This window comes from Paramisgurnus dabryanus, chromosome 15, assembly GCF_030506205.2.
Source record: "Paramisgurnus dabryanus chromosome 15, PD_genome_1.1, whole genome shotgun sequence".
In the NCBI taxonomy this organism is placed as follows: Eukaryota; Metazoa; Chordata; class Actinopteri; order Cypriniformes; family Cobitidae; genus Paramisgurnus; species Paramisgurnus dabryanus.
The window spans coordinates 12,734,840-12,761,540 of NC_133351.1; the positions used below are offsets into that span (position 1 = coordinate 12,734,840).

Here is a 26,701-nt window from a genome sequence, read left to right on the forward strand (position 1 = left end):
GCTATGTAGTAAACAAATTAAAAAGAGACAAACCCACAAGCAAATTAAGACGTTATGTAATAAAATGCATATTTATTGAAATAATGGAGGGTTTGTGAAGTTAAAACCAGCTTAGATGAGCAAAAAGAGCAAATAAATATAATTAAGACAGATCACTCATGGGAAAGTATGTTCCATAATAATTATTTTGTGGATATGATGTCACATGCACATCTTCTGTTCAGGTCTCTAAAAAAGTAAATCGACTGTGTAATAAATACTGAAATCTTACACTATGTGTCATGAGGTTGCTTTGGGGTTAAGAAAGTGTTTATCTGTGTGTATGATGCCAAAACACACAGTACATCAACTGTATGCTTAATACAGATAACAAAATGTTCAAAAAGGGCGTAAGCATTTTATGTCTATCATTCTCTAGATGGGCATAAGCATATTTGAAAATGTTACTTGGGTAAAAAATACTCATAAAGGTAGACTTTTCACTACATTCAGTTAGAATTTCACATAAATGCTAGTAGGAATGGTAGAAGAGAATACAATGTATGTAAAGTTTAAGAAATCTAAACCAAACACTGAATCAATAAGTTATATCACTGAAACCAAATCCAGAATGCATTGCAACACCTTTTACAATCACACACACACTGCAGCATCTTAGCTTACCAATACCAGCACACGCTGTTACAACATGTGACACAAGCTGTGTGTGTTTATTTACAAACGTTATCGGAACACTTTAAGCAGGCAGGTAACTTGAACTAAGTAAGAAAGATCTATAAAATAGGTTTAGCAAATAATACAGCAATAGCTGCATGTGAAATACACTTTAAAATCAGCTGGTTTTGCTTTACTCAAAACCTTCAACATTCTTATCCACTCAGAGGTTTAGTTATAGCACTGGTCAGCTGAACTTGCTCAAAAAAGTAGGTCAGCTTACCAGTTATGTTCTACTTGTAGAGCCTTAAGGTTCTGCTTTCGAAACATGAAAATAGTAGTATAACTTAATTTAGATACCAAATTTAATTCACTGTTGGTTTTACAGTATTTATTGTTTCCCATTTGTCTTACACTGTTGTAAATAACTCATGTAGATAACTTATTCTAATAAAATACCATATGTGTCTTTAATAATGTCAAGCTGTGCTTAATTAGATTTCATACAGTTTGAACTACAAAATGCAAGTGAAAATAAACTACAAACCCCACTTCCTAAGCGTTTTACCGCGCAGACTCGCTTGCGTTCTAGCGCATTCCCTTGATGCCTACACGCATGCGCAGTCGTACATGGGAGCATTGGGTATCAATTTGGTCAAACAGCGGGTGATAAAATGGTAGGTGACACAGAAATTAAAACATCTACTATTGTTTTCTGCTTCTGTGGTCGATGGCGAAGATCTGACACACGTAAATGTTCCGCTGTTTGTACGAGTTGTTGTCTGTGCGTGTCGCACCGTGAATGCTCATAATTGTGTATATGTTTGTATGGCCAGGAAGGTCAGTTGTTGATATTTAGAGAGCTCAGCATGTATCGTTTATTTTATGGTGGAGTTGAATCATATCGTATATAATGCATTTGAGAATCAATGAACATTTTACTGTGCAATTGCCAGTAGTTTCGATTAATGCTTGCAGGCAGTTAACCCTGCTACTCTGCTTTAGGATTTTTAGAGACAACCAAGCCCCAATAATTTCATTACTGACAATCAGAAAAATAAGGCTAAAATGTGTACATTTTAGAAAATGTATTGGACCTGAATACAAACAAGATTTAAACTTCGTTGTTTGTTTAAAGTTTAGGGTTTATTTGATAACAACGATATAAACATGCAATCAAATGACTGATACATGGAAATGGCTATTTATATTTGTACACGTGCAGAATAGGGGTATCTGTGACCCCAAACAACAACACAGTTAGTGTCAGCAGAACAGAAGGGTTAAATGACATCTTTACCCAGTCCATGAAATGTCAAACGTCAGTGTTTTAGCCCTGCCCTTATAACCCAGCCCCTAATAGTAGCCTGGTTATTTTCCAGATTACAGATAGGTTTTTTAGTCATCTGCTTATCTTTTTTTAAACATTTGATGTTCAAAAACACATTTTTAAAGTTGCCTAGTCAAACTGGTTCTTCTAAATTTGTTAAAAGAACTTGAGTAAAAACAGCTTACTGTGCATCGATAGAAATAACTGTCCAGTAACCCGGTTGTTTTGCACTGGCTGCCCTGTGCTTGCCATCTCATGTTACATGCCAAGCACAAGTGGCCTGTCACAGGTCCTCACATGCTTTGAGCTTCGGTCCGACTATTTCAAAGCTTTGCTTTAACCTGTAGAATGCCCTTTTGAGTTGACACATCGAACTGGACGTTTAGTCAACGTTTTGTTTACGGTTGCTCCAGCTTTCACCTTGTGTGTCTGAATGTGCGCATTTTCTCTTTGTATATTCGTTTGTGCTACTCTCTGTTTGTACAAACTGCTGAGTGTATTTCTTCGACTGTCTGAGGACATATCTTTTGTGTCCACACAGCATAAACTAAAATCTTCGCAAAAGGACAAGGTACGGCAGTTCATGTCCTTCACTCAAGCAGGAGAGAAGACTGCAGTATACTGCCTTACACAAAATGACTGGAAACTAGAGGTGGCTACCGACAACTTCTTTCAGAATCCGGATTTGTACCATAAGGAATCCATGAAAAGCTCAGTGGACCGAAAAAAGCTGGAGCAGCTTTACAACCGGTATAAAGGCAAGTGTTTTGTATTCGTCTCCTTGAAAGTTTATGCTGTTACCATGTTGGTTATTTATATGCGGATGGTTTAATGTAATACTGCATAACACAGTTTATCCTCTTTAAAAAAGTTTTAGTCATGAAGAAATAAATAGCACTTTGACTTTAGATTAATCGCGATTAGTTGTATGCAATATAAAAGTTTGTTTTTTGTGTAATTTTACATTTACATGTATATACATATTTATTTATATTTTAATATATTTTATATTATATAGAGATAAAAATTTATATACATAAATAAAATTTTTCTTAAATTTATACATTTATATATTCATAATAATTATACACAATACACACAAATATATTAATGCAAACACAAACTTTTATTTTCTATGCGATTAATCATGATTAATCTTTTAACAGCCCTACTGTGCCGGAAATGATCTGCGGCCTCCAGTCATTTCAGTGGCCTTGAAAAGCTATTTTATTCCACATGGAGCAGGTGTCCTCCTTATGGGGGCCACTATGTTGAGATCACATGACCAGCTGTGTTTTGGAAGTCAACTGTTACTAATAGTAGTAATAACAGCAGCAATAGACCGTTTTAGAGCCTATGTCACAATTACTTCACGGTGCTAGCTGGAGGCGGCCAATGCAAATCTGCATAGAGTTGGCTACACAAAGAACGCAAATATCTTCTTATTTTGTTAGTACAGGATCCAATTTTTAAATTTATCACATACCTGCTGCCACTGTGATGGTTAAACGCAATAAAATGAGTGGACTGAACCGAAACGATCATCAAAAATACTTCATATCATGTACGTGCCCATTCAGCAAATAGTTTATAGCAGTGGTTCTCAAACTGGGGGCCTTGGTGCCAGGGGGGGCCTAGTTTAATGATATTTAAAAAAAAATATATATATATATATATATATATATATATATATATATATTTTTTTTTTTATTTTTTTTTATATATATATATATATATATATATATATTAATGTATCATAAATTCTGTGTAATTAAACCTCATAAAAAGTATGCTACTAACCAACAGCACTACATTGTATAATTGTTTTGTTTAATTCAAATTTTAAGTTTTGGAATGTGTTATGTCATAAATGTTCTTTGGGGGGCCATGAAGGGATGCACCGCAGACAAGGGGGGCCGCATGCCGAAAAAGTTTGAAAACCACTGGTTTATAGACATGTAATGATTTATACTCTCTCAATTGCTCTTTACTATACATGCTCGGTTTCTCAATGAGATACGTGTAGATGTCAGGGCACTCAACTGGAGAGAATCCTGTCACATCATCCCTCCATTGAGTAAGCGTGGCCGACCAGTCTGGTTCCGTCCGTTTAAGTTTTCAAATTGTATTTATTGTCCTGCACAGTGTGTGACCTTACAATACTTTGATTAAATCGCATTTTGTCCAGTCATTGTTTAAAATGGTAAAACTTTAAAATAAGGTTGTATTTTTTAACATTAGTTTATGCATTAGGTAACACAAACTAACTATATAGAGTACTTCTACAGCTACTCTATATATTTCAGGTTAATATTCCTATTTCAGGTTAATTTTTAGCATCAGCACATTTTTTTAATCATATGTTGTATCTGTTAACAAATATAGGTAATGCACCATTAACTAACTTTATTGACATTAACAAAGATGAATGAATGATGAAAAACTAAGCTTATGTTACTTTATGTTAGCAAATGCTAATTTACCAAAGCTAACAAATACAACCTTATTGTAAAGTGTTACCTAACAAACTTAGCTAGTTAGCGTTAGTGAAGCAGTCAGCTGTCTTTCTGCCTCTACCTAAACTGAAAATAGCTCTATAGGTTTACTTAATATAGTGCTTTACCAATGCTCAAGACCCTGTACACAAACATAAACAAATCAAGATGCAAGCAAATCAACCACAACAACAGACAATATACAATTGTCCAAAAAATAGAAGAACGTCACTTTTATTTATGTGTGTAGTAAGACACAGGAACAGAGAAAATACAAGTTCATCTATGCCAATAGGAGTCAGTATAAATCCCAAGACAGGGTTTAATAAGAGTCATCCATCAATTCCTTGTGCGTGTTTTTTATGTTGGGTCATGAGAAATGCCTGAGCTTATCCCAGCATTGAATCAGATCCAGAGGAAAACATACTGCGTGTACTTGAAATGTTTTTGTTTATAGGTGACATCCACTAAAAGTGCTTTTTATTTTCAGATCCACAGGATGAAAATAAGATAGGAATTGATGGAATTCAACAGTTCTGTGATGATCTCAATCTGGATCCAGCAAGCATCAGTGTTCTGGTTGTGGCGTGGAAATTTCGTGCGGCGACACAATGCGAATTCAGCAAGAAGGAGTTCATCGATGGCATGACAGAGCTGGGGTGAGCCATGTTTAGTCATGTGCACTGTTGACATGTATAACAGCCATATGTAAAGTACATATTTGAGTTTCGTATGATTGAGCGACTAAATGAGGCAGTGTTTGGATAGAAGATGAGAGTGAGCTATTGATCTTTTCTATAGGTGTGATAGTCCAGAGAAGCTCCGAGCTCTTCTGCCCAGATTAGAACAGGATCTGAAAGACATTGGAAAGTTCAAAGACTTTTACCAGTTCACTTTCAACTTTGCCAAGAATCCTGGACAGAAAGGATTAGGTAGCACCATCTTATTTTTTTAGTTTCTTCATCATTACTTTTCGTTGAGGTTGACATTCAGAGATCCTTACAGTGAATAAACATAAGCTGCATGATTGTTTCACTTCTCTTTTCCCATTATAGATTTAGAGATGGCAGTAGCTTATTGGAACTTAGTTCTGGCTGGACGTTTTAAGTTCCTAGACCTATGGAACAGATTTTTATTGGTAGGTCCTCTGTCTTTGTAGTATTTACATTTGGCCCTCCTCAGCACTGAACAAAATGTTTAAGTTGTGCCAAGCAACACTTTAACTACATAGCAGAATTATTTCATTTAGCAGTTAAATAAGATGCCCTTATTTTGAATAGGAGCACCATAAACGATCAATTCCCAAAGACACATGGAACTTGCTTCTGGATTTCGGTAACATGATTGCAGACGACATGTCAAACTACGATGAAGAAGGTAAGACAAATTGTATTTTATGTTGAAATGTTTGTTCAACACAAAATGCCAAGGCTTTGTGTTTCTGTATAGCTCAGTGGTAGAGCATTGTGTTGGCAGCACAAAAGAAGACCATGGGTTCGAACCTAGGGAACACACATACTGATAATAATTTTTTTTAATCCACTGTAAATCGCTTTGGATAAACCAAAACATAAATAAAGTTTCACAATTAAATTTTTTTTCCATAAAATGGCAACGCTTTTGGCTTTATACTTTTAAGAGTATATTGACATTTAAGTATGGTGTCTCTGCTTTGTTACAGGAGCGTGGCCTGTTCTCATTGATGATTTTGTGGAATACGCTCGGCCAATTGTGACGGGATCAAAGCGCAAAACTGTATAGTAATCCTACAGCTGGGCGAGAACCTACGCCTTGGTCTCCTCATTGACTTTGTAGTTTTTTTTAAAGACTTGTAAACATAATAAGAGAGAACTAGGAGAAACACTTGAAACCGACAAGCTTTGCAAAAGGAAAACAGGACGGAAAGATCAACTCAGACCTCCACGTGGGAAGGACAAGAGTGCGAGACTGCAGATTTCTTATAGAGCCATTAAATGCACATGGCCAGCTATTTGCACTGGCAACTCAATTCTAGCCTAAAAACCCTTGGAGATTTTGGGTGGATCACTTCGAACCTAGTACCTCATCTCCATAGCAACCCGTGTCACTCTAGGAGCAAGTCCTCATTGCCTACCCAATCTTCACGGTCTAAAATTATTGGAAAAGTCTCAGAGTTCTCCAGTTTTGTTTTTGATGATGTACCCATTTGTCTGGGTGTGTGTCTCATGCAGGATTTGATGGTCATCTTGTGCACCTTTTATGCCAGACGTTCATGGGCAGCACAGCATGCAGCTCACAACACCAGCACTATTGTTACAGTTGTAAAGTACTGCATCTACTGCAGCAGTATGTACAGAGAGAAATGCATTATCAGTAATGTTTTATTATATAAACAATATGAGAGAAAAGAAGCGTGGTGAAAGTCGCCTCCATGCCATGTTTTTGTGTGAATTTAGGTCAAATGTGTCATCTGCCCTGTTGCAGAACTTGTAACAACACGGTTCAGTGTTACCCTTTTTGTTTACCAGATTTATGTTTAAAAATAAATTATTGCTCTATGTTCTTTTCAATCTCTAACAGCTGTTTTTTATTCAACAGGACACTTATAACATTTTCTTTTGCACATTTGGTAGATTATTTTATCCAATGTGACTTACAGTCTGTTAAACATTTTATTAGTATGTGTGTTTACTGGAATCAAACCCACAGCCTTTTCGCGCAGCTAACACCTCGCCACTGAGCTACAAGAACACATACAAATACAGCCTTGCACAACAATTACAGATCTTGCAAGTTTTCTCTTTTTTTTTTTTAAGTGAAAGTGAAATGAAACTTACAGGTGTAAGTTTCATTTTTTTGAGTATTTGTTTGTTTGAGTATATACTCATAATATTTATGAGGTAAGTAATGCAACCATCATTAATTCTTTACGTAATAAAAAATCTACAAGAAATAACTTGACAACAAAACTTTTACATTGTTCTGTTAATCATTGATATATCCCATCTATATTATATTTTCGGCATACTGATGAATCAAGACAGGTGTAAAAAGGCCATACATGTTTAATTTTGTCAAAGAAAAAGTATATACCATTTATTAGATTATAATCTATGAGAACAATAAAATTGCAATAATACTATATATTCTATTATATATATACTATATGTATAATAATTTCCATGTTTTTTTGTTTTTTCACTCATTTGTCTTGTAAAGCTGCTTTGAAGAAATGCAACATTGTTAAAAAGCACTATATCTATATATAAATAAATGTTACTTGATAAAACAATTAGTCAAGAATATACACTTTGCACCTATTAAAGGTGGGGTGCATGATCTCTGAAAGCCAATGCTGATATTTGTAATCACCTAAACAAATATGCCCCTACCCCAAAAGAATCTGGACCTCATTTTAATAGACCCGCACCACATATATGCAACCCAGGCAATGATGTCGGTTAGTAGACATGCTCCTTACTGCTGATTGGCTACACGTGTGTTTGGTACTCGGCCGACTTCCTTTCCCAAAGTATTTTTCAAAAATCATGCACCCCGCCTTTAGCACATTCAGATTCAGGACAGTTATACTGTTATTAGACCACAACATTATTCTTTAGGTCAGTGGTTCTCAAACTTTTTCGGCATGCGGCCACCCCTTGTATACGGTGCCTCCCTATGTGGCCCTACCAAATAAAAATTATGACATAAAACATTCCAAAACTTAATATTTTAATTAAACAAAACATGAAATTATACAATGTAGTGCTGTTGCATAGTAGCCTTATTTTTCTGAGATTTAATTACAAAGAATTTATGATAAATGTATTTATTTTATAAAATAAAAAAACAGGGCCCCCCTGGCACCATCTCGGGAGCCACAGCCTCTAGTTTGAGAACCACTGCTTTAGATTTTCATATGTCACATGGATTCAAGCAAACTGCAGGGATGATGTAATGATGAACGTTTTTAAAAGTAGTGTCCTTCTTGCCAAAGAATATAAATCTGGAAAATATGATGAAAATAAATTGTCCATTGTACATATGTTTTCATTAATCATTGTATAAATTTTTTTGGTGTGGGGGTTGGGGTGGATGGGTATGTTTGCTAGTTATGATTTTGGATAACTACCATTGCACTATGTCATCTTGCATGGCTCTTGCCCAGATTTTAATCCATTTTGTTAAACTGAACTATCACAGGAGCATTAAAAGCTTTGCCAGTAAATCGCCTCAATAATCTTTATAATCAGTTCATTTCAAAGTTACACAGACATCACTGGCAGTTTTTGATCTCCTTGTGGTTGTTATGAAGCGACTTATCAGTTCTTTGTATTTTTTAATATACTTGTAAAACATCTAAATACCCATTTTAAATCGAATAAATGTAATATAAGAAGCAGATGAGTATAATTTAAAGATGATTTATTTGACTGTGAATGACAGCACAGATATTATGCGTGTTTGTGAAGTTAAATTTCACTGCGTGCCACAAGAGGGCAGCTTGACAGATTTGTTATGGGTTATGGCCTAATGATGATTTCTGTTAGCTGTAGAGTAAAATGTTTTGTTTTTATTTTATTTGTTTGTTTGTTTTAATTGTTTTACTTTAATTGTTTTACATGTTCAAAGTAAATATGTTCAAATAATTTCTTTTTTTTTACGTCTAATAAAAGACCCACGCCTGTGACGGATTTTTTTTTTGCACTGCAGGTACATTATTTACTTTAAAACACATTAATTACGATATATCACATAGCTCTTTTAAATGGGTAGATTAATTGTTAGATCAGTATGACTTTTGGTATGTAGGCTATTTATGTATTTTTATTATGTTTTAGATTATTTGTGTATTTTTTTAATCAAACATTTCAAGATAACTTGTAACAATTATATATTTTCACTGGAATCTGTTTTTGTTATTTATGTTTTTATTAATCTGTAAAATAATTTTTCAAAAATCCCCACAGAACCTTTCTCACACGTTCCGTTTTTCAGCACGGCGTGTTATCAGTGCAACACATTTTATGCTAACCGCGGGCTCTTTTCTGAATTCATAGGATCTGCCCTTCAACATTATAACGAACACATTTTTCATTTACCTTATATGATAAGAATGTCAATTTTTTGTATTTGAAAAGCTGTACAATCAACATGAATCTTGACAGGCTTCGTAAAAGAGTGAGACACTACATTGATCAGGTAAGAAAAGTCAGTACAGTTAGCATGATCATTGCTTAAATTTAAACATCAAATACGATTTTATTAAGCTTGTCAATATGACTTTTCATTAATGTAAAATCCTAAATATAGCTGGAACATTAAAATTTAGGTAATTTTGAGCTTTCATGCTTACTAGGTAAAGGCCTGTGAAGACTTTCATGTTCAATTCCACTTTTATACAATACTGTGCAATAAATATGTGCCCATGATGTTTTGAAGTTAATTCTTAGGAATTTATTGCTGTGATGATTTGTGCACAAAATGTACATCTAAATACAGCTCCGGTTTCAAAGTACATTTTAACCGCCAACGTATATCAAAATAGTCATAAAGTTTCTAACTTTGTATTGCAGCAACAGTACCAAAGCGCTCTGTTCTGGGCTGACAAAGTAGCATCATTATCAGGTAAGGCTTTTGTACCGTTATGTTCCACTGTACAAAATTTGTAAACATTGTTGTGAAATAGCATGGATGGATATGGTTTTGTAAATGTGCATATTCAGTACAAGCTGAATATGTATTATTTAATATTGGACTAATCACATACTTATCATTCTTTTATAGATGATCCTCAAGATATTTATTGGTTAGCACAGTGCCTTTATTTAACAGCACAATATCACAGAGCCTCGCATGCTCTCAGATCACGCAAGCTTGACAAGGTAAGAGCTGTAGACTGATGATGAAGTAACGAAAAGTCATAGCAGCAGATGTACTTGGTGCTTAAAGTAAAAAAAATCCAAAGACCCCTAAATAAATTTATTTAAAAAAATAATTAAGGTGTATTAATCCAAAGTCGCAACTAATCATTTACAGAATTAAAGTTTTTGTTTACATAATTTATGTGGGTGTACTGTGTATAATAATTATGTATAAACACACACATGTATATAATTAAGAAACATTTGTTTATATTTATATATAATTTATATTAAATATAAATATTATATAAAAAAATTCTTAAAATTGTACGTGTGTGTGTGTGTGTGTGTGTGTGTGTTTATTTATTTATATACTTTTATTCTGCAAACGATTAGTCACAACTAATCATGAAGCAGCACTACATCTGAGAGTAAAGATAACAAAAGGTCATTTTGTCATTTATCCTTAAACTTGACTTTCTTTGTTTTTATTTTCAGTTGTATGGAGCCTGTCAGTATTTAGCTGCAAGGTGCCATGTGAGTAGTTTTATTTGTGTTAAAAATACACAAAGTGCAGGGGATTTGAATGACATTATTTTGGTTCTGCAGAGATTTGCTGGCTTGTTTATGACATAAAATTGGCATGACAAAAACTCCAAGATTTCCTCAGAATTTCCTCAGTTCATTTTCAAAACCTCTGCATCTTCTGTGTGTCATTACAAATTTTAAGACATTTTATATAACAGTATTATGTTTTCTGTAACAAATAAACATGTGGTAGTACTGTTATCTCCATTTATCACATTTTGCCAGTATTAAATCTTTTCTGCACAATTCTGCAGCTATTTGGCACAAATCAAAGCAGAAAATTTGAAAAGTATAAAGATACTGACTGGCCAGCTTATGGCTATCTTGCATGAGGAGGAAATCAGTGATAAATACACTATTAAACATTTGTGTATTTTGCAGTATGCTGCCAAAGAATATCAGCAAGCTCTGGACATATTGGACATGGAGGAAGCAGCCAGTAAGAAAATATTGGACAGGAATGTAAAAGAGGAAAATGGGTCAAGAGAAACAGCAAAGGAATGGGAAATGTCTCCTGCGTCAGTGAGTTTTTTTTAAATCCTTTTATGTTGTTTAGGATCAGAACACAACTGAAAACTGTTTAGTTGGATTAAAATATGTTTCAGTGTTTGGATCTACAGTATAAGGGCAGTAACTCTGAGCAAGCAACCATGAAGACATCACCTTAGGTGTATGCTCAGTTGGTATTTGAATGCCATCACTGGTCGCATGGTTTTGACACCCTGTGGCCTTTTTCTCAGATCAACAGTTCCATCTGTCTCCTGCGGGGGAAAATCTATGATGCCATGGACAACAGACCCCTAGCAACGTCTAGCTACAAAGAGGCCTTGAAACTAGATGTCTACTGCTTTGAAGCCTTTGACCTTTTGACGTCCCATCACATGTTGACTGCTCAAGAGGGTACGCATCATTTTCTGTGTTTTTTTTTTTTTGTAGTATATTTCTAATTAAATAAATGCTCTCAACATCATCTTGTCTTTATAGAAAAAGATTTTCTGGATTCTCTGCCCTTAAGTCAACAGTGTACAGAAGAGGAAGTGGAGTTGTTACGTTTTCTTTTTGAAAACAAATTGAAAAAGGTAAGAGGGCTCTTTGTGTAAATCCATGTAAAGGGGACAAGATGTATAAAAGATTTAAATTTCAAAGATGTGTTGCTGACTTGTGATTTGCATGCATGACGTGGTTTTAACATCATACATGTCAGATCTTTATTTAGCTTGACAATTTCAGTTAAAAAAAGAAAAAAAATTAGCTATTGAGTATTTCAAAAACCTCTTTATTCAGTTAATGGTTCTGAAGTGTTGTTGTAGAGCTAATTAGCAATTCTCCTTTTCCAGTATAACAAACCAAGTGAGATGGTCGTCCCAGATATAGTCAATGGTCTCCAGGACAACTTGGATGTTGTTGTCTCTTTGGCAGAGCGGCATTATTACAACTGTGACTTTAAAATGTGCTACTCGCTTACGTCTATGTAAGTACATATTGTCCACAAAACACTTATTGTTTAAGGAGTATATAAAGAGTTTGGTTTTAAAACGCGAATACTCAATAAAAAAAAAAAAGCTAGTTACCACCAAAATCAGTATTGTATCTTGTCAGTATTAAAAAGTAAATTCTTAATTTTACGCAAAATCTGATATCCGCCGAGTTATTCTGTCATCTTTTCTCCCTTTTTTCCCAAAACGCAATAAACGCCAGTCCTCCTTTTCTGCAGAATGCAATAAATCTGCTCAACAAATCACAGCACACCATTGCACGCATTGTAAACAACAATGGCGGGGCATTGAATACACACAAAATCCTACAGTAGTTTTCCTCATCTACTTTGTACTTCGTAATCAACAAACAAACAAAAACAAAATAATACTTTTGTTGGCATTAATAAACCTGTGGTGGTTTTCTGTGGCGGGGAAGAAACGTAAGCCACACGAGAGATGGAAAAACGACAGCTGTTCTCACACAACAGCTTCTCTCATGCTAACACATTGACCACAGAGGATCTTATAAAAACTTTCCATTGTTTCACTCAAAGTCAACAAAAGTTTTTATAATAAATCTTTGAAAATCAAATTATGGATTTGAATGTTTTATGTTATTTTAACCTAAAGATGCTATGTGAAAGTTTGTAACAGAAAATAGTGTTTTTCATCTTGTCACTTTCTTGGTATAGAAAACACGTTTTTACTGAAATTAGTCAAAATGGATGTATTGCGTTTTGGAACCAAACCAAATTCATATAAACATTTATAATATTCAGTTTTATTTATACTTGATGTTCAGTAACATTTAGAGAGAGGTAGAAATGATGTTTTGTTTACCTTTAATCCAGGGTTATGGTGAAAGACCCATTTCATGCCAACTGTTTGCCAGTGCATATAGGAACTCTTGTTGAGCTAAGTAAAGCAAATGGTATGAGACAATAAAAAATTGATATTTAAAATATATAGAAGGAGGAGTTACGATGCAAAACCCTCTAAATGCCTCTGACATGTTTTCTTGTAAATGAGCATTTTTTATCAGGTTCTACTTTAATGGCAATAAAAGGGTTATTAGTAATTGAAATGCCTTATTTTCACATATGTCACTTTACTCATTTTGGTAATATTTAACAAATTTGACGGTTTTACCTGCAAAACCCTCCACTAAAAAAAATCACTAAGGATGCAATTAAAAACATTTTATATAAAGCATATAATGAAAGTCAGAATGTAAAAATGAAGAAACCGAACCACACACTAGGGGGCGCTGTGATCCATGTCACTGCCACATTCGGGTTGTTTTCAGGTCCTATTCATCGTTTCGTGTACTGTCAATCATCTAATTCATCTTCCGTGCACTTAGAGGACTTTGCTGAAAAATCTATGTGGTGTTTAGTGGATTCAGCCTGGATTGAGCGGATTTTAAGGTATTTGATGAACATGTAGGCTAATACATGCCGAGAACGTATCTAATTTTTGACAGTGGTGGCGTTTAATGGCTTTTGCATCTGAGCTCCTCATATATATTTTGTTTTGAAATCATCATATTTTTCTCTTTTTTGAATCATCTTAATGTCTTCTTGTGTTTTTAGAGTTATTTTTCCTGTCTCATAAATTGGTGGATTTGTATCCTAGCAATCCAGTAAGTGGGAAGGGAATTATAATAATTTTTAACAATAAAATTCTTATATAATTATGATTTGTGTGATGTGTAATGTGTCTAATCAATGGCTTATCTGTAAATCTGTTCTTGTCTAAGGTTTCGTGGTTTGCTGTTGGATGTTACTACCTTATGGTTGGACATAAAAATGAACATGCGAGGCGATATCTCAGGTATGACTGTATTTAGTTGAATCCATGATTGAATGTGATTATGCATACATATAGGCATTTTATCCAAATCTTCACCATGTTTGGATGGTTTTTAATGTGTGTTTGTTTGAGAGGAATGTACAGGGCATGTTTTTCGTCTTCTAAAATAACAGGATATGAGAGATGCTGGTGCCATTTGTACATAGTGAAGAAAACAATTATATATTTAAGTGCAGATGCTAAAGGAAGCAAGTTAGCGTTTTACTTTCATTTGTGTGGTAAATCTGGTAAAGGTTACACTGGTGAAAGGAGAACCATAGCTGCAGTCTTGTGAGTGCCATGTGTGTTGTGGTTAACAGCACAATCTTTTCCCCAGTAAGGCCACCACACTGGAGCGCACATACGGACCGGCGTGGATAGCATACGGGCACTCGTTCGCTGTTGAGAGCGAGCACGACCAGGCCATGGCTGCATACTTCACAGCCGCTCAACTTATGAAAGGGTGTGTAGATGTGCAGTATTTGTGACCATCAAGAATATATATTTTTTTTATTAATAGCAGGTGTGTGTTTCAAATTTGGCGGGAAAAACTCACTGGCTTTCTGTTTAACCAGGTGTCACTTGCCAATGCTGTACATAGGTCTTGAGTATGGGCTTACAAACAACCCAAAGCTGGCAGAGCGTTTCTTTAGCCAAGCCCTAAGCATCGCCCCCGAGGACCCCTTTGTCATACATGAGGTAGCTGTGGTTGCCTTCCAAAATGGAGAGTAAGTGGTCTTTATAGAAAATAAAATGTAAAAAATGAATCCGTCCATCAATAGTTTGTGGGGTTTCACAGACTTTGATTATAAGCGCTTTGCTTTGTTGCAGTTATAAAACAGCTGAGAAGTTGTTTCTGGATGCTATGGATAAAATTAAAGCCATAGGAAATGAGGTAACTATATAATTGTTTGTGTTGAATTTGGCAGTTATTGGTCCCTTTTCAGTGTACCTAAATGCGCGTTAAAATGTTAAGATGCTAAATTAAGTTTCGATTTACAGGTAACGGTGGACAAATGGGAGCCGCTTCTAAACAATCTGGGTCATGTATGTCGAAAATTGAAGTAAGTTAAAAAGAAACTGATTTATAAAAGTGCCTTAATAATTTTTATTAAATATGTTGTTTATATCCTCATAAACACATACACTGCAAGCTACTGAATCTGATATTATCTCTGCTGAGGGGCTTCATTATACTCCAGTATAGTAGGAGGGATTTTGGCTATTGTGATGGTGAAACTGCGACTAAAAGCGTTAGTCTGAAGTGATCTGAAGTGGTATTTTAATGAAGAGCATAAGAGAAAGACATGATTGCGTTGCATCACCATCTGCTTGCTTTTCTCTGCTTTAATAAAAGTGCTTGTTTTGTTCTTTCACCATAGTACCTGATGAATTATGCATTTTTACCCATTGGATGTTAAAGGGCTCACAGTGCACACACAAATATATAAATACAAATATATAAATATATTTTTATATTTATTTTTATTTATTTATTTATTTATTTATTTATTTATTTTAAATGCATATTTATTATATATATATATATATATATATTATTTATTTTTTAATTTATTTATTTATATATATATATATATATATATATATATATATATATATATATATATATATATATATATATATATATATATATATATATATATATATATATATATATATATATTATAACTAACACAGATTCATTGTTCATCTCAGACTTTTATAAAGCACAGTGAAGTGTAAAGTGAACATTTGGTTTACTTGTGGCATCAAAATTTCCACTGCCTCTGTATCTGCATCTATTACGCGTGTCGTGGTTTAAAAAAAAATCAGGTCGGTGATTGCTTTCAACTTGTTTGTGTAGGAAATATGAGCAGGCCCTCGAATACCACAGACAAGCTTTGGTCCTCATCCCACAGAATGCCTCAACTTACTCAGCCATCGGTTACGTTCACAGCCTCATGGGAGATTTTGAGAGTGCCATTGACTACTTTCACACTGTGAGAAAATTATGCTTCTGTGGTTTCGGTCAGTTTTAGTTGTGTTTTTACTCATGAACAAAATCTCAAACGTATAAACCATCTCCCTAGGCACTTGGTCTTAAAAGGGACGACACCTTTTCAGTAACCATGCTGGGCCACTGCATTGAGATGTATATCAGTGATTCAGATGCTTATATTGGTAAGACACCCATCCATATCTTCTGCATGCACCATTCAGTTTGAGGTGTCTTTGAGAATGTTACCTTATTTGTTACACAGGAACTGACATTAAAGACAAAGTGAGAAAGACCATCAACACACCTGCACTGATAAAGATGCTCAACACTTCATCTGATGGCAATGACAGCAGAGCACCACCAACAGAGGAGGTGAACTTTTCTTTTAACGTTGACAAACAAACCGACGCCTTCCAGCGCTTCCTTTTAGAATGTGACATGCGCGAGAGCGACATGATAGAAACGTCCATGTCTGACACGAGCACGTGATTGTGACCTGTAAAAGGGTCTTAGAGGAACTTTGACTATGAGCTTGAGATGATGATGGAATTTGAAAATAAAGCGGACACGACAACTCTCCCTCTGCTGCCCGCTGTGTCCATTATGTTGGACCCCTGTGGATTTTTTTTACTATGAATAAATGTCAAGAAGTGAATGCAGAAGGTTTGAAACTAATGATTTAATCAATAAATCCTGCATCCATATTTTACACTGATTTGTTTATTTTTCTTGCTGTTTTGTGGGTGAGACTGCACACAATGTGGTTTATAGATGCCAACCAAAACCATAACTGGTTAATAATTTCATGAATGATAATGGTGTTGTTGCTTTAGCCATTTCACATTACTTACATTTTGCAATGTATTCTGCTGCATTATTTAATACAAAAATCTGAACTAGTTAAAAGTGGGTAAATTCACACAAAAATTAAAATTCTGTAACCATTTACTCACCCTTATGTTGTCACAAACCAGTTTAAATATCTTTGTATTGCTAAACACAAATTAAGATATTTGTAATCAAGTTGGAACCGAAGCACCATTGACTTTCATATCCATTTTTGGGTGAACTATCCCTTTAAATGCGCAATAGTAAACATGCTTCTCTGTGTTCGTATCAAAAGTTTAGTTATAAATTATTGTATTTCTTTTTAGCTGGAATAAGTGGGAATGAGACACCGCCCATCTGGATGGACATCCAAAAACGTCATGGGCTCTTATCAATTCGGCCCCTAAAGCAGAACAGGGTCTTATTTATTTAGTGTCACAAATGCACCTGCCGTGCCTCCCGGGTATTCCTCAAATGGGAGCTGGTTTATAAAGTACAGTGTCAGTCATGGGTTGCACACCGTCCAAAGCCGACATTACCTACTCGAACGTGCGAGTGAGTCGCGATCTAGACACCTGCTCCACGCTCGTTCCCAGTTTAAAGACCTCCGTGTCCACGCCGGAGAGACCCTCACCGCAGTTTTGCGTCGAGACGAGCAGTGGGAAGCAAACTTTTCTCAGTGGTAAGAAATAATTTTTGGTTTCACATAATAGGCAAGCGATCATGTACTACCAGGCGACTGTTATCCCGAATTAAACCCTGACAGGTGAATAGGGCGCAGAGCGGAAGCGTCTATCTTGCATCCTGCTTATTACAAGGCTATTTGCCCTATGAACAAATAACGGCAGTATTAATGTGAAATATTTTGTTAGCTCGTCTGTAACATGTTAAACTTGCATACGTAAAGAGACAGCGGAGTGATACATTATACAATTAAGTAGTACCGGTCTAGATGTTTGCAGGTAGTACCCGGATGAACGTTGTGTTATCGATTTTATCAGACTTTGCAATGTCGCGACTGACCAATCAGAATAAAGTTTTATAGATTGCCGTGTAATATCCCACATTAAAAAAAATGTTCAAAATGTAAAAAAATACTACTACAGTTTATCTATTCACAGTAATACTACAGTATAATAGCTAAAAATGCTCTAATATATTGCAATTTAAGTTACTGCAGTTTAATAGTGTTCAAGTAATATTTCTTCGTGGTATTAACTGGTCGTTTTTGCAGATTATTGATTGAATGCTTTTCTTGGTTTTTAAGAATTCTGTATGCTTCTTGCAGTTCCTAGTCGTGACTGTTATGGGCGCTCCGTGAGTCAGCCCAGCTGCCCGGACGAGTGGAGTACCGTGACGGTAAGCAGCGACAGCCCGTTCGGTCCAGCTCGAGCACGTGCGCAGCCAAGCTGCACTGACAGCGACTTTGAGGACGACAGCACATCACCCAGCAGTAAACGATGATAGTTATTATCGTGGGCCCATTACACTCCATTTTTAATGAAGCTATTTTTCTACAGTAGCAGAGAGGACAGTGGTTATTCAGTGGTCTCTTTTCATGAATTTATTATTTTCGCAGTAGAATATGAGCGTAATATATAATTAATAACCAAAATAACATTCAGTTTAAAATGACCAACTTTTAAAACAATGGAACCATCACAAATGTAAATTCTAAAAGATCTAATGGTTATTATAAGGTTTTTAATGGAAACATGTGTCTGTAGCTGGTGGGATGGCTTCTGGAAGATCATGGGTAAAGCAACATCCTACTGGAATAATGACCAAAACCGACAGAAAATACTTTTTTGTTATTGGTTTAATGATAAACGAATCTTTTATAGTAGTATTTATAATGAAAAACACTAAAATTCGAAAATAGAATAAAAATTAAGTCAGCATAATATTCTGTTTTATTTTTGTAAACTATTTTATATTACTGTATAGACTATAAATAATTTATTCAAAGCTGCTAATGTTGTTCGCAATATGCAAGTCTCGCGGTATTTGGCGTTGAATTCCGCGTGAGTTGGAGGATTCGGGACAAGCGAAGAGGGGGAAATGGAGATATGAGGTCTGAAAAGGAGCAGAGAACAGGAAGCAGGGAGAGAGGCAGCGTCGAGATCCAGTTCAGGGAGTGTCAGAGGGAGCAGGACAACATCGCAGTGAACCCGAAGCAAAAGGAGGAAAAGAAGGAGGTGTTCACGAAGGTAAATGGCGCAGTTAGGTTGCGTGACTGACTGTAATGATGGTGGAATGCGTTTGGTGATGGAGGGAAAGGGATTCAGCACCATAGACAGCGAAAAAATGAGCCGGAGAACAAAACTAAATGAGTATTCATGTATTGATGTGTTATCGAATAAACAATGATAAATAGTTTATATTTGTTGCCTGTTTTAATGATTGCTTGTTTACATTGTGTTTAATGTAGCCTACATTTAATTTTATACAAGTGCTCAGACGATGGCGCAATAACAGATACGAATAGGTAGTTGACGAGTAACATGGACGATTATTTTTAATTTATCTACATTCATTTGTATGGTTATATAAAATTTTAAAGAGATTCTAAAGAAAAGTTCCTAGTAAAATCCATCCAGCATCCAGTTAAATTAGTGAACCCTGCAATACAAAAAGCTTTAAGGTTTTAGGGTTTTTTTTTTTTAGAAAAGAGTTAGGAATAAAAACTACCCAAATATAGTCTGTTTAATTCAATACAGAACCTAGAAGCCACTAAATTGTACTTTCTTTATAATAGGTGGTCATACGCAGACTGCCGCCCAGTCTGTCAAAAGTCCAACTTGAGGAGCATTTGAGTCCTCTTCCAACTTTTGATTATTTTGAGTTTTTCCCTGCTGATCAGAGGTATGTATTCAGTTTGTGTATACAAAAACACTATGACCATGTGCATTCTTAGGACCTTATACAAATGCATTGTTTCCTCAGCTTATACCCACATCTCTTCTCAAGAGCATACATCAACTTTAAAAACCCAGAAGATATCATTATTTTCCGAGATCGCTTTGATGGATATGTATTCATTGATAATAAAGGTAATTCATTTTAGATCATTTATTTTTGTAAACTAATTGTAACGCAATGCAACTAGGCTATTGAATAATTTCTTTTACAGGAATAGTTCACCCAAAAATGAAAATTCTGTCATCATTTACTCTCATGTTGATCAAAACCTGCACTGTAAAAATATGCATACGTTTTATCAACATATATTTTTAAGTTACTTTAACTTAAAAATTTAAGTTAAACAATTTCAACTTGATTTTAAAAGTTATGTCAACTTTTTACAAGCCAAAACTTAAAATAGTATTTTGAATTGACTTGCAAAACCAAGGCAGTGTGTATGTGTTTCTTTATAACTTCCATAGTATTTGCTGGAATGCAATTTTAAAGGTGCTCTAAGTGAATTGACGCGTTTTAGACCATAAAACATTTTTTGTTACATACAGCAAACATCTCCTCACTATCTGCTTGCTGCCTGTCCGCTGATCAAACTGTAAAAAAACGCGATCTCTGTAGACAGCCCAGGCTTCACAAACGGCAATAACAACATAGTGGCCAAACCTACAAACAGGAACCATAACAAAGTGTTTCAGCCAATAAACGACAAGAAGGATTTGGGGGTAGGGGTTGGACGCGTTCATGAAAGCACGGAAGGGAGGGGGAGGAGTTAGCTACGCTCCGTCTGTTTGAAACTATTCAAAAGTCAACAAAAACTAACGTCTCGCAGATTCGCTTAGAACGCCTTTAAGGTAATTTATGTGCTTTTCAGGGAATGCATACTCATAAACTACACTGGAAAAAACTTTGCTGCCTACATTTTTTAATCAGCTCAGATTTTAAGTTATTTCAACTCACTATTATTTATTCTGACTATAGATGAGTTGTTATTACTACAGATGAGTTGTTAAAACTTAGTTGAAAAAAGTAACCTTCATTTTATAAGTTGTAGCAACTCATCTCTTGTCAAGATAAATAATAAGCTAATAGTAAGCTGACATGACTTCTAAATCTGAGTTGATTCAACAAAAAAAATTATGTCAGCAAAGTATTTTTTTACAGTGTACAATGCATCTGCCAAATGCATAAATCTAAATGTTTTTTTTTTTATTTAGGCCAAGAGTTTCCTGCTGTTGTAGAATTTGCACCATTTCAGAAAGTTTCAAAAAAGAAGTTAAAGAAAAAAGATGCTAAAGCAGGGACCATTGAAGAAGGTATTTCTAAAAAAGTGACTGCCATGTAAAGTATAAGGGCCGTTAACTGTACAAATTGTTATTCATTTTCGTGCTATTTTAATACTTTACCTCAGACCCCGAATACAAAAGATTTTTGGAAAACTACTCATGTGATGAGGAGAAGTCAATGGCCAACCCAGAAACCCTGTTGGGGGAGATTGAAGCCAAAACCCGAGAACTCATAGGTATTGTTTTTGTAAACTCTCTTAGTTCATAGGTCTTGGTTTGTTTTGGATAAAACATATGGAAGCATATTGCTAGCAATATTCAATTTAGAATGTAATATGCAATATGGAAATGCAATATGTAAAATGGCAATGCATTTCTGTATTTAAATGTAAATTTTTCATGCTATATGTGCAATGTTACGAAATGAAAATTCAATAATTTCCTACATTTTCAATACATTTCCTACAGTTCTTTTTTAACTACAGTTTTAATTCTTTAGGAGTTGCAAAATAAAATAGAAAATGTTTTAGCCAAATTGATTAGATGTGTTTTACATGGTCAAGCAAAAACTGTAGCAAAATGATTGTTTAAATGTAATTTTCCTAAAAACATTGCATTTTCGTTTACATAGCGTGCAATGGATGTAGCAAAACATTCCGAGTTGACCACGCCCCCACCCTGTGAATATCTGCGTCAAGGCGGGGCCAGCATAACACCAATATGCTTCCATAAAAACAGGGTGTGATGTTGTATAAAGTTGTCTAAATTGAACTTCCGTGCATTATTTTCTCTCTATGTTATTTGTAGCCAAAAGGACAACACCATTATTGGAATACATTAAAAACAAGAAGTTAGAGAAACAGGTACTGTAAGGGCATCTGAATGCTTGTAATGCACTGTAGTTTTGTAAAGACACCTTTTTATAACTCAAAGTTTTAATTTCTAGAGAATAAGAGAGGAAAAAAGAGAAGAGCGACGAAGGAGGGAGCTGGAAAAGAAGCGTCAGAGGGAGGAGGAGAAGAGGAAACGCAGAGAGGAGGAGAGGCGAAAGCGCAAGGAGGCCGACAAGCAGAAAAAGCTCTCAGAGAAGGAGATAAAGATCAAGGTGTGACTCAAAGCCAATCTTGAATTTGACTGTTTCCCATGTGTCATTGTCAGTACTGGAACATATTAGTGGAGTGACAGCAATTTCCCCTCCTGCTCAAAACATTATGCAATGCACTCCACCTCCACCCCAGATTTTCTATTTTACTACGTTAAAAATTGATGTCATTGCATTAAACCGACATCTTGACTCTTTTAGCTTTTGAAGAAGTGTGACAGAGATGATGATGTGGACTCAGACAGACTGAAAGATAAAGGAGACAGCGGAGAGACAGAAAAGAACAGATGGGAAAAGCCGCCAGGATACACTAAGTCAAAGGATCCTAAGGATAAGTAAGTCAATGTGTTATCATTGCTGCAACTAATACTTGTTGTACACATCGATCAATCTTTAACATCAGCCTCTCTTGATACTTCAAAACCATTACTATAGGAAATATCCAGTGTTGTAATTTATAAAATGCTGGCTTAGAGATTTCACTGAGTGACTTCTACACAGTAGAGCTCCAACTGAGATCGACAAAGAGCAACGGGAAAATCACGGCCGCCGTCAGAGGGACAAAGAGCATCGCGGAAGAGACGAGGATCGCAAACGACAAAGGCATCACTACGAGTTCGATAAGTTCATGCGACGCAAAGAAGAGACCAAATGGGGCAAAGGCTATTGCCAGGACAGGGCCAAGAAAGACCAACATCACGGCTATTCCTACTGCCCGGATACAGGGGACAAACTCGGCAAAGATGACCGAGAAGACATGGGCAACAGAAAAGAACGGATTCGTAACAAGGTAAATAGACACGAAACAGCAGAAACATTTTAGCCGTAGCTTCATCAGGCAATAGTATATCGAACATGCATGAACCGGTCTGTGTAGCCTAGGAATCCACTTCAATGTTTACACATATGTTAATTTAACATGCATCATGTCTTTGGGAAATACCCATGTAGCCTCCCACCAGGGGCTTTCAATGCAGCCTACACTTGTAGCTTGTGCAGCACTGTTGAGGTAGATAGCTATAATTTGGCTGTTGGCAATATTGGGCGTATCATTGATGGAAGACAACATGTCTCTCAGTCTGTGTTAGTGCATCAGGACAAAAGGACTTCCCAGTCTGAGGGGCCAGACCAGATAGGAGGGGCTCTGCCAGCAAAGGTACAGCTAGTTTTTTAGCCTTTTTACTGGGAGGGGATACCACACATGTCGTACACTGATAGGCCGCACATTTTACAGCACTAGGTGCACCTGTTGACAGGAGAACGCTGTACTTTTTGGCACAGATGGGGGAATGACCTGAGGTTTAGCCATTATGACCTCTACTATCACCACTATTATGAACCAGTGGCGGCCATTGCATCCTTTTCCAAGGAGGCATTAAAACAAAATATGTGTTTGGGGTGTCGTGTGTCGCTCGTCATGTGAAAATATCTGTTTGGTACATAATGGGAACCTATGTGCATCGCATTTCATGTCAAAATACATGCCTACTACAAACGTGTCAAAAGGGTTCATGATAAAAGAGACGTACACATGAGACACGTTTTTTACATGACGTGCAAGCACATAGGTTCACATGACGCACCGACATGATGGGCCACACACATGACGATGTTTTGATGAGTTTCTCATTTGTGCTTCCTCGGAAAAGCTGTTTTACATTTAAGCATTTAGCAGATGCTTTTATCCAGAGCGACGTACAAAAGTGAGGAAAAACCACAAAGTGTACCATTTTAAAAGTGAAGCATTTTAGCCTCACTAGCATCACCAAACAGAATAAAGTAATAAGGTTTCACAAACATTCCCCCTCCTTTCATTGGTCAGCCAAACAGTCCCATGCCAATGCTGAGCCAATTTTTCTGTGTCCGGATGGTCGGTATTGGTTAATCAAACAGATTAGTTTTGATAGCATTAAAGTCTTAATAAACAGTAAATAAACAATAAATAAACTCTAAAATGATATACTTGTAGTATTTTATATCTGCAAATTTACTACGGGGTGGTTTCCCGGACAGGGATTATCTTAAACCAGGACAAGGCCTTAATTTAATTAGGAAATATAACTAGTTTTAACAAACATGACCTACTAAAAACATTATTTGTTTGCATTTTGAGGCAAAACAAAGGGCACTGGTCACTGATGTATTTTAAAGGAAAACACCACCGTTTTTCAATATTTTACTATGTTCTTGCCTCAACTTAGATTAATTAATACATAGCTATCTTTTTTCAATGCGTGCACTTTTAATCTTTGTACGGCGCTTCGTGAATGTGTTAGCATTTAGCCTAGCCCCATTCATTCCTATGGCTCCAAACTAATTTTTATTTTTTACCACCATACTTACCCGTGTAACTACTCATGTAAGAGTCTTTAAATAGGGAAAACATGGAAGTGTTTGGTGGCTTTTAAATTCATCCCTGTTTGGAGCCATAGGAATGAATGGGGCTAGGTTAAATGCTAACACATTCCTGAGGCGCTGTACAAAGATTAAGTGCATGCATTAAAAAAAGATACGTATGTATTAATTCATCTTAACTGAGGTAAGAACATAGTAAAATATTGAAAAACAGTGGTGCTTTCCTTTAAGATATGTCAGTTGTTATCAGTTTAGACAGCTCTTACATTTATTTTAGTCTAGGACTAGTCTAATCCCTGTCCGGGAAACCGCCCCTACATGTTTTTGTATGTACTAAATGAATTTTGAGGGGCTGTCAATAACTTGTTTTCTCTGTGCCTTACTAAGATGTTATTTAGAAATGGGAAAGAAATTATTTACATGCAGAAATTGCTAGAATTCTTTTGGCAATGTTTGAAATATGTTAAAAATGAGTTGAAATATGAGTGCATTGCTTTTGTCTCTTTTTGTCTCTTGTTATTCATTTCACAACACAGGACCGACCGGCAATGCAGCTGTACCAACCTGGCGCCCGAAACCGCAAGCGCATGGGCTCTGGAAACAAGACCTTCGACTTCCCGCCTATTTCTCCTGATCATGGAGGAGAACACTACAAGTCCGTCATTGGAACAGGCTCAGAGAAAAGTGCTGATGAGTAAAGCAGACCACAGCAGGAAGAAGTTAACTTGTAGAAGCAGAGGCCACATCGGTATGACAGGAAGAATGCTAAACTTCAACCTTTTATCTGTTTTCTCTGTAAAATGTGTGAGTTCAGTGCAACCCCACATACTTTTTTGGAGAACAAAGGGATAAGTTCAGAAATGATTATTCTGTCAACCCTCTTCACCTTTACCCACCTTTACAAACATTTCCCTCGTGTTGTTCCAAACAACTTCTGAGAAGCTGGATAGAGAAAACAATTGTATAACTTTTCTACTATAGCATTATAGACGTATTATAAAGTATGCGACTCGTGCACCATATTTAAGTATTTTGACGCCTTTGTGTGAATTGTGTGACCATTTCTAAAGTTCATAGTTTCAGCAATTACCTTTATTATATAGAATAAAATGGCCAGAGACATTTCTTCCTTTGTGTAATCCACAGATAAAAAGTCAGATTTAAAAAGTGCACAAGGATGAGTAAATAAATAATGAATGAATTCTCATTTCTGATAACTTTAACTTAAGTATTTTATAAATTGTCATTATTAGGTACAAGTAGTTATATAAACTGATGGGCTTTTACTTGTCAAAGATACCTGATTCGTATTTAAGCCACTTCACTAAGAAATACCTCATTATTTACAGAGATTTGTATGCCTTTTGTAGTGCAAATATATGGATTCCCTTAGAGAAGAGTATATATAGTTTAGCCTAGAGATTTTACTGTACAGAAATGTGTCTTGTGAAATGTGTATTTTAAAAATATATTAACTGTATCTTTGAGTTAAATTTACAAAGATATTTTTTCTTTTAGAAATAAAAATCAGTGCAAGAGTGAAACATATAAGCATGCAACGTGGCATTTCATATTTTCTCACTGTAATGCCTTTGAATGATGCTTCTATTGTCGTTATCATATATTGTAGATATTGTGTCTTTAAGTGTATTCAAATATATATATATCTTCTATCTTACATCCGAATATTGTTTCATCTGCGAGCCAAGAAGAACAAAAGTAGGTCAGATATTATGTTGTTTCTAAACAGTGTGCATGTTTTCGATGGAGTCATTCATATGTTATACGATACTTGGGGTCCCATGCCTTACCTATATTTTGCACTTGAAGACCCCATCTATTATTTAATACAAAATTACAGATTAAGAGTTATTATTTAGTTAGACTCTAACTAGTGAACTCTGTGGAATACTTTGAAACTGTGATAATGTATTTTATTTCCCAATTGTGTACAATAAAGATAATATATAATGTAA

At 35.6% G+C, this 26,701-nt stretch overlaps 3 protein-coding genes across 7 annotated transcripts; all 3 read left to right on the forward strand.

Annotated features, from left to right (window-relative positions):
• The first annotated feature begins 1,240 nt into the window (after positions 1–1,240).
• On the forward strand, positions 1,241–7,035 carry dcun1d2a (DCN1, defective in cullin neddylation 1, domain containing 2a). 3 transcript variants are annotated; one of them, XM_065251939.1, is made up of 7 exons: positions 1,241–1,331; positions 2,526–2,742; positions 4,970–5,138; positions 5,281–5,411; positions 5,535–5,617; positions 5,760–5,856; positions 6,161–7,035. In XM_065251939.1, the coding sequence occupies exons 1-7, from the start codon at positions 1,329–1,331 to the stop codon at positions 6,238–6,240; spliced, it is 780 nt and encodes a 259-aa protein (XP_065108011.1). In that variant the 5' UTR covers positions 1,241–1,328; the 3' UTR covers positions 6,241–7,035. The 3 variants fall into 3 exon arrangements, with proteins under 3 accessions (XP_065108011.1, XP_065108012.1, XP_065108010.1); XM_065251940.2 differs by lacking the exon at positions 1,241–1,331 and adding an exon at positions 2,195–2,419; XM_065251938.2 differs by lacking the exon at positions 1,241–1,331 and having other exon boundaries at positions 2,195–2,742.
• A 137-nt stretch (positions 7,036–7,172) lies between these two features.
• cdc16 (cell division cycle 16 homolog (S. cerevisiae)) lies at positions 7,173–16,947 on the forward strand. Its single transcript, XM_065251933.2, has 18 exons — positions 7,173–9,660; positions 10,035–10,086; positions 10,246–10,343; positions 10,821–10,859; positions 11,292–11,432; positions 11,651–11,810; positions 11,895–11,989; positions 12,248–12,381; positions 13,240–13,319; positions 13,981–14,030; positions 14,148–14,221; positions 14,577–14,702; positions 14,815–14,967; positions 15,071–15,134; positions 15,242–15,303; positions 16,104–16,239; positions 16,330–16,420; positions 16,501–16,947. Exons 1-18 carry the CDS (start codon positions 9,613–9,615, stop codon positions 16,725–16,727), a joined length of 1,830 nt encoding a protein of 609 aa, XP_065108005.1. The 5' UTR covers positions 7,173–9,612; the 3' UTR covers positions 16,728–16,947.
• A 506-nt stretch (positions 16,948–17,453) lies between these two features.
• On the forward strand, positions 17,454–26,701 carry upf3a (UPF3A regulator of nonsense mediated mRNA decay). Of its 3 annotated transcripts, none has more exons than XM_065251935.2 (12): positions 17,454–17,748; positions 18,355–19,276; positions 19,825–19,931; positions 20,013–20,119; positions 21,200–21,298; positions 21,394–21,504; positions 22,076–22,131; positions 22,215–22,373; positions 22,572–22,705; positions 22,875–23,160; positions 23,449–23,526; positions 25,262–26,701. In XM_065251935.2, exons 2-12 carry the CDS (start codon positions 19,136–19,138, stop codon positions 25,421–25,423), a joined length of 1,440 nt encoding a protein of 479 aa, XP_065108007.1. In that variant the 5' UTR covers positions 17,454–17,748; positions 18,355–19,135; the 3' UTR covers positions 25,424–26,701. The 3 variants fall into 3 exon arrangements, with proteins under 3 accessions (XP_065108007.1, XP_065108006.1, XP_065108009.1); XM_065251934.2 differs by having other exon boundaries at positions 17,459–17,748; positions 22,872–23,160; XM_065251937.2 differs by lacking the exon at positions 23,449–23,526 and having other exon boundaries at positions 17,459–17,748; positions 22,872–23,160.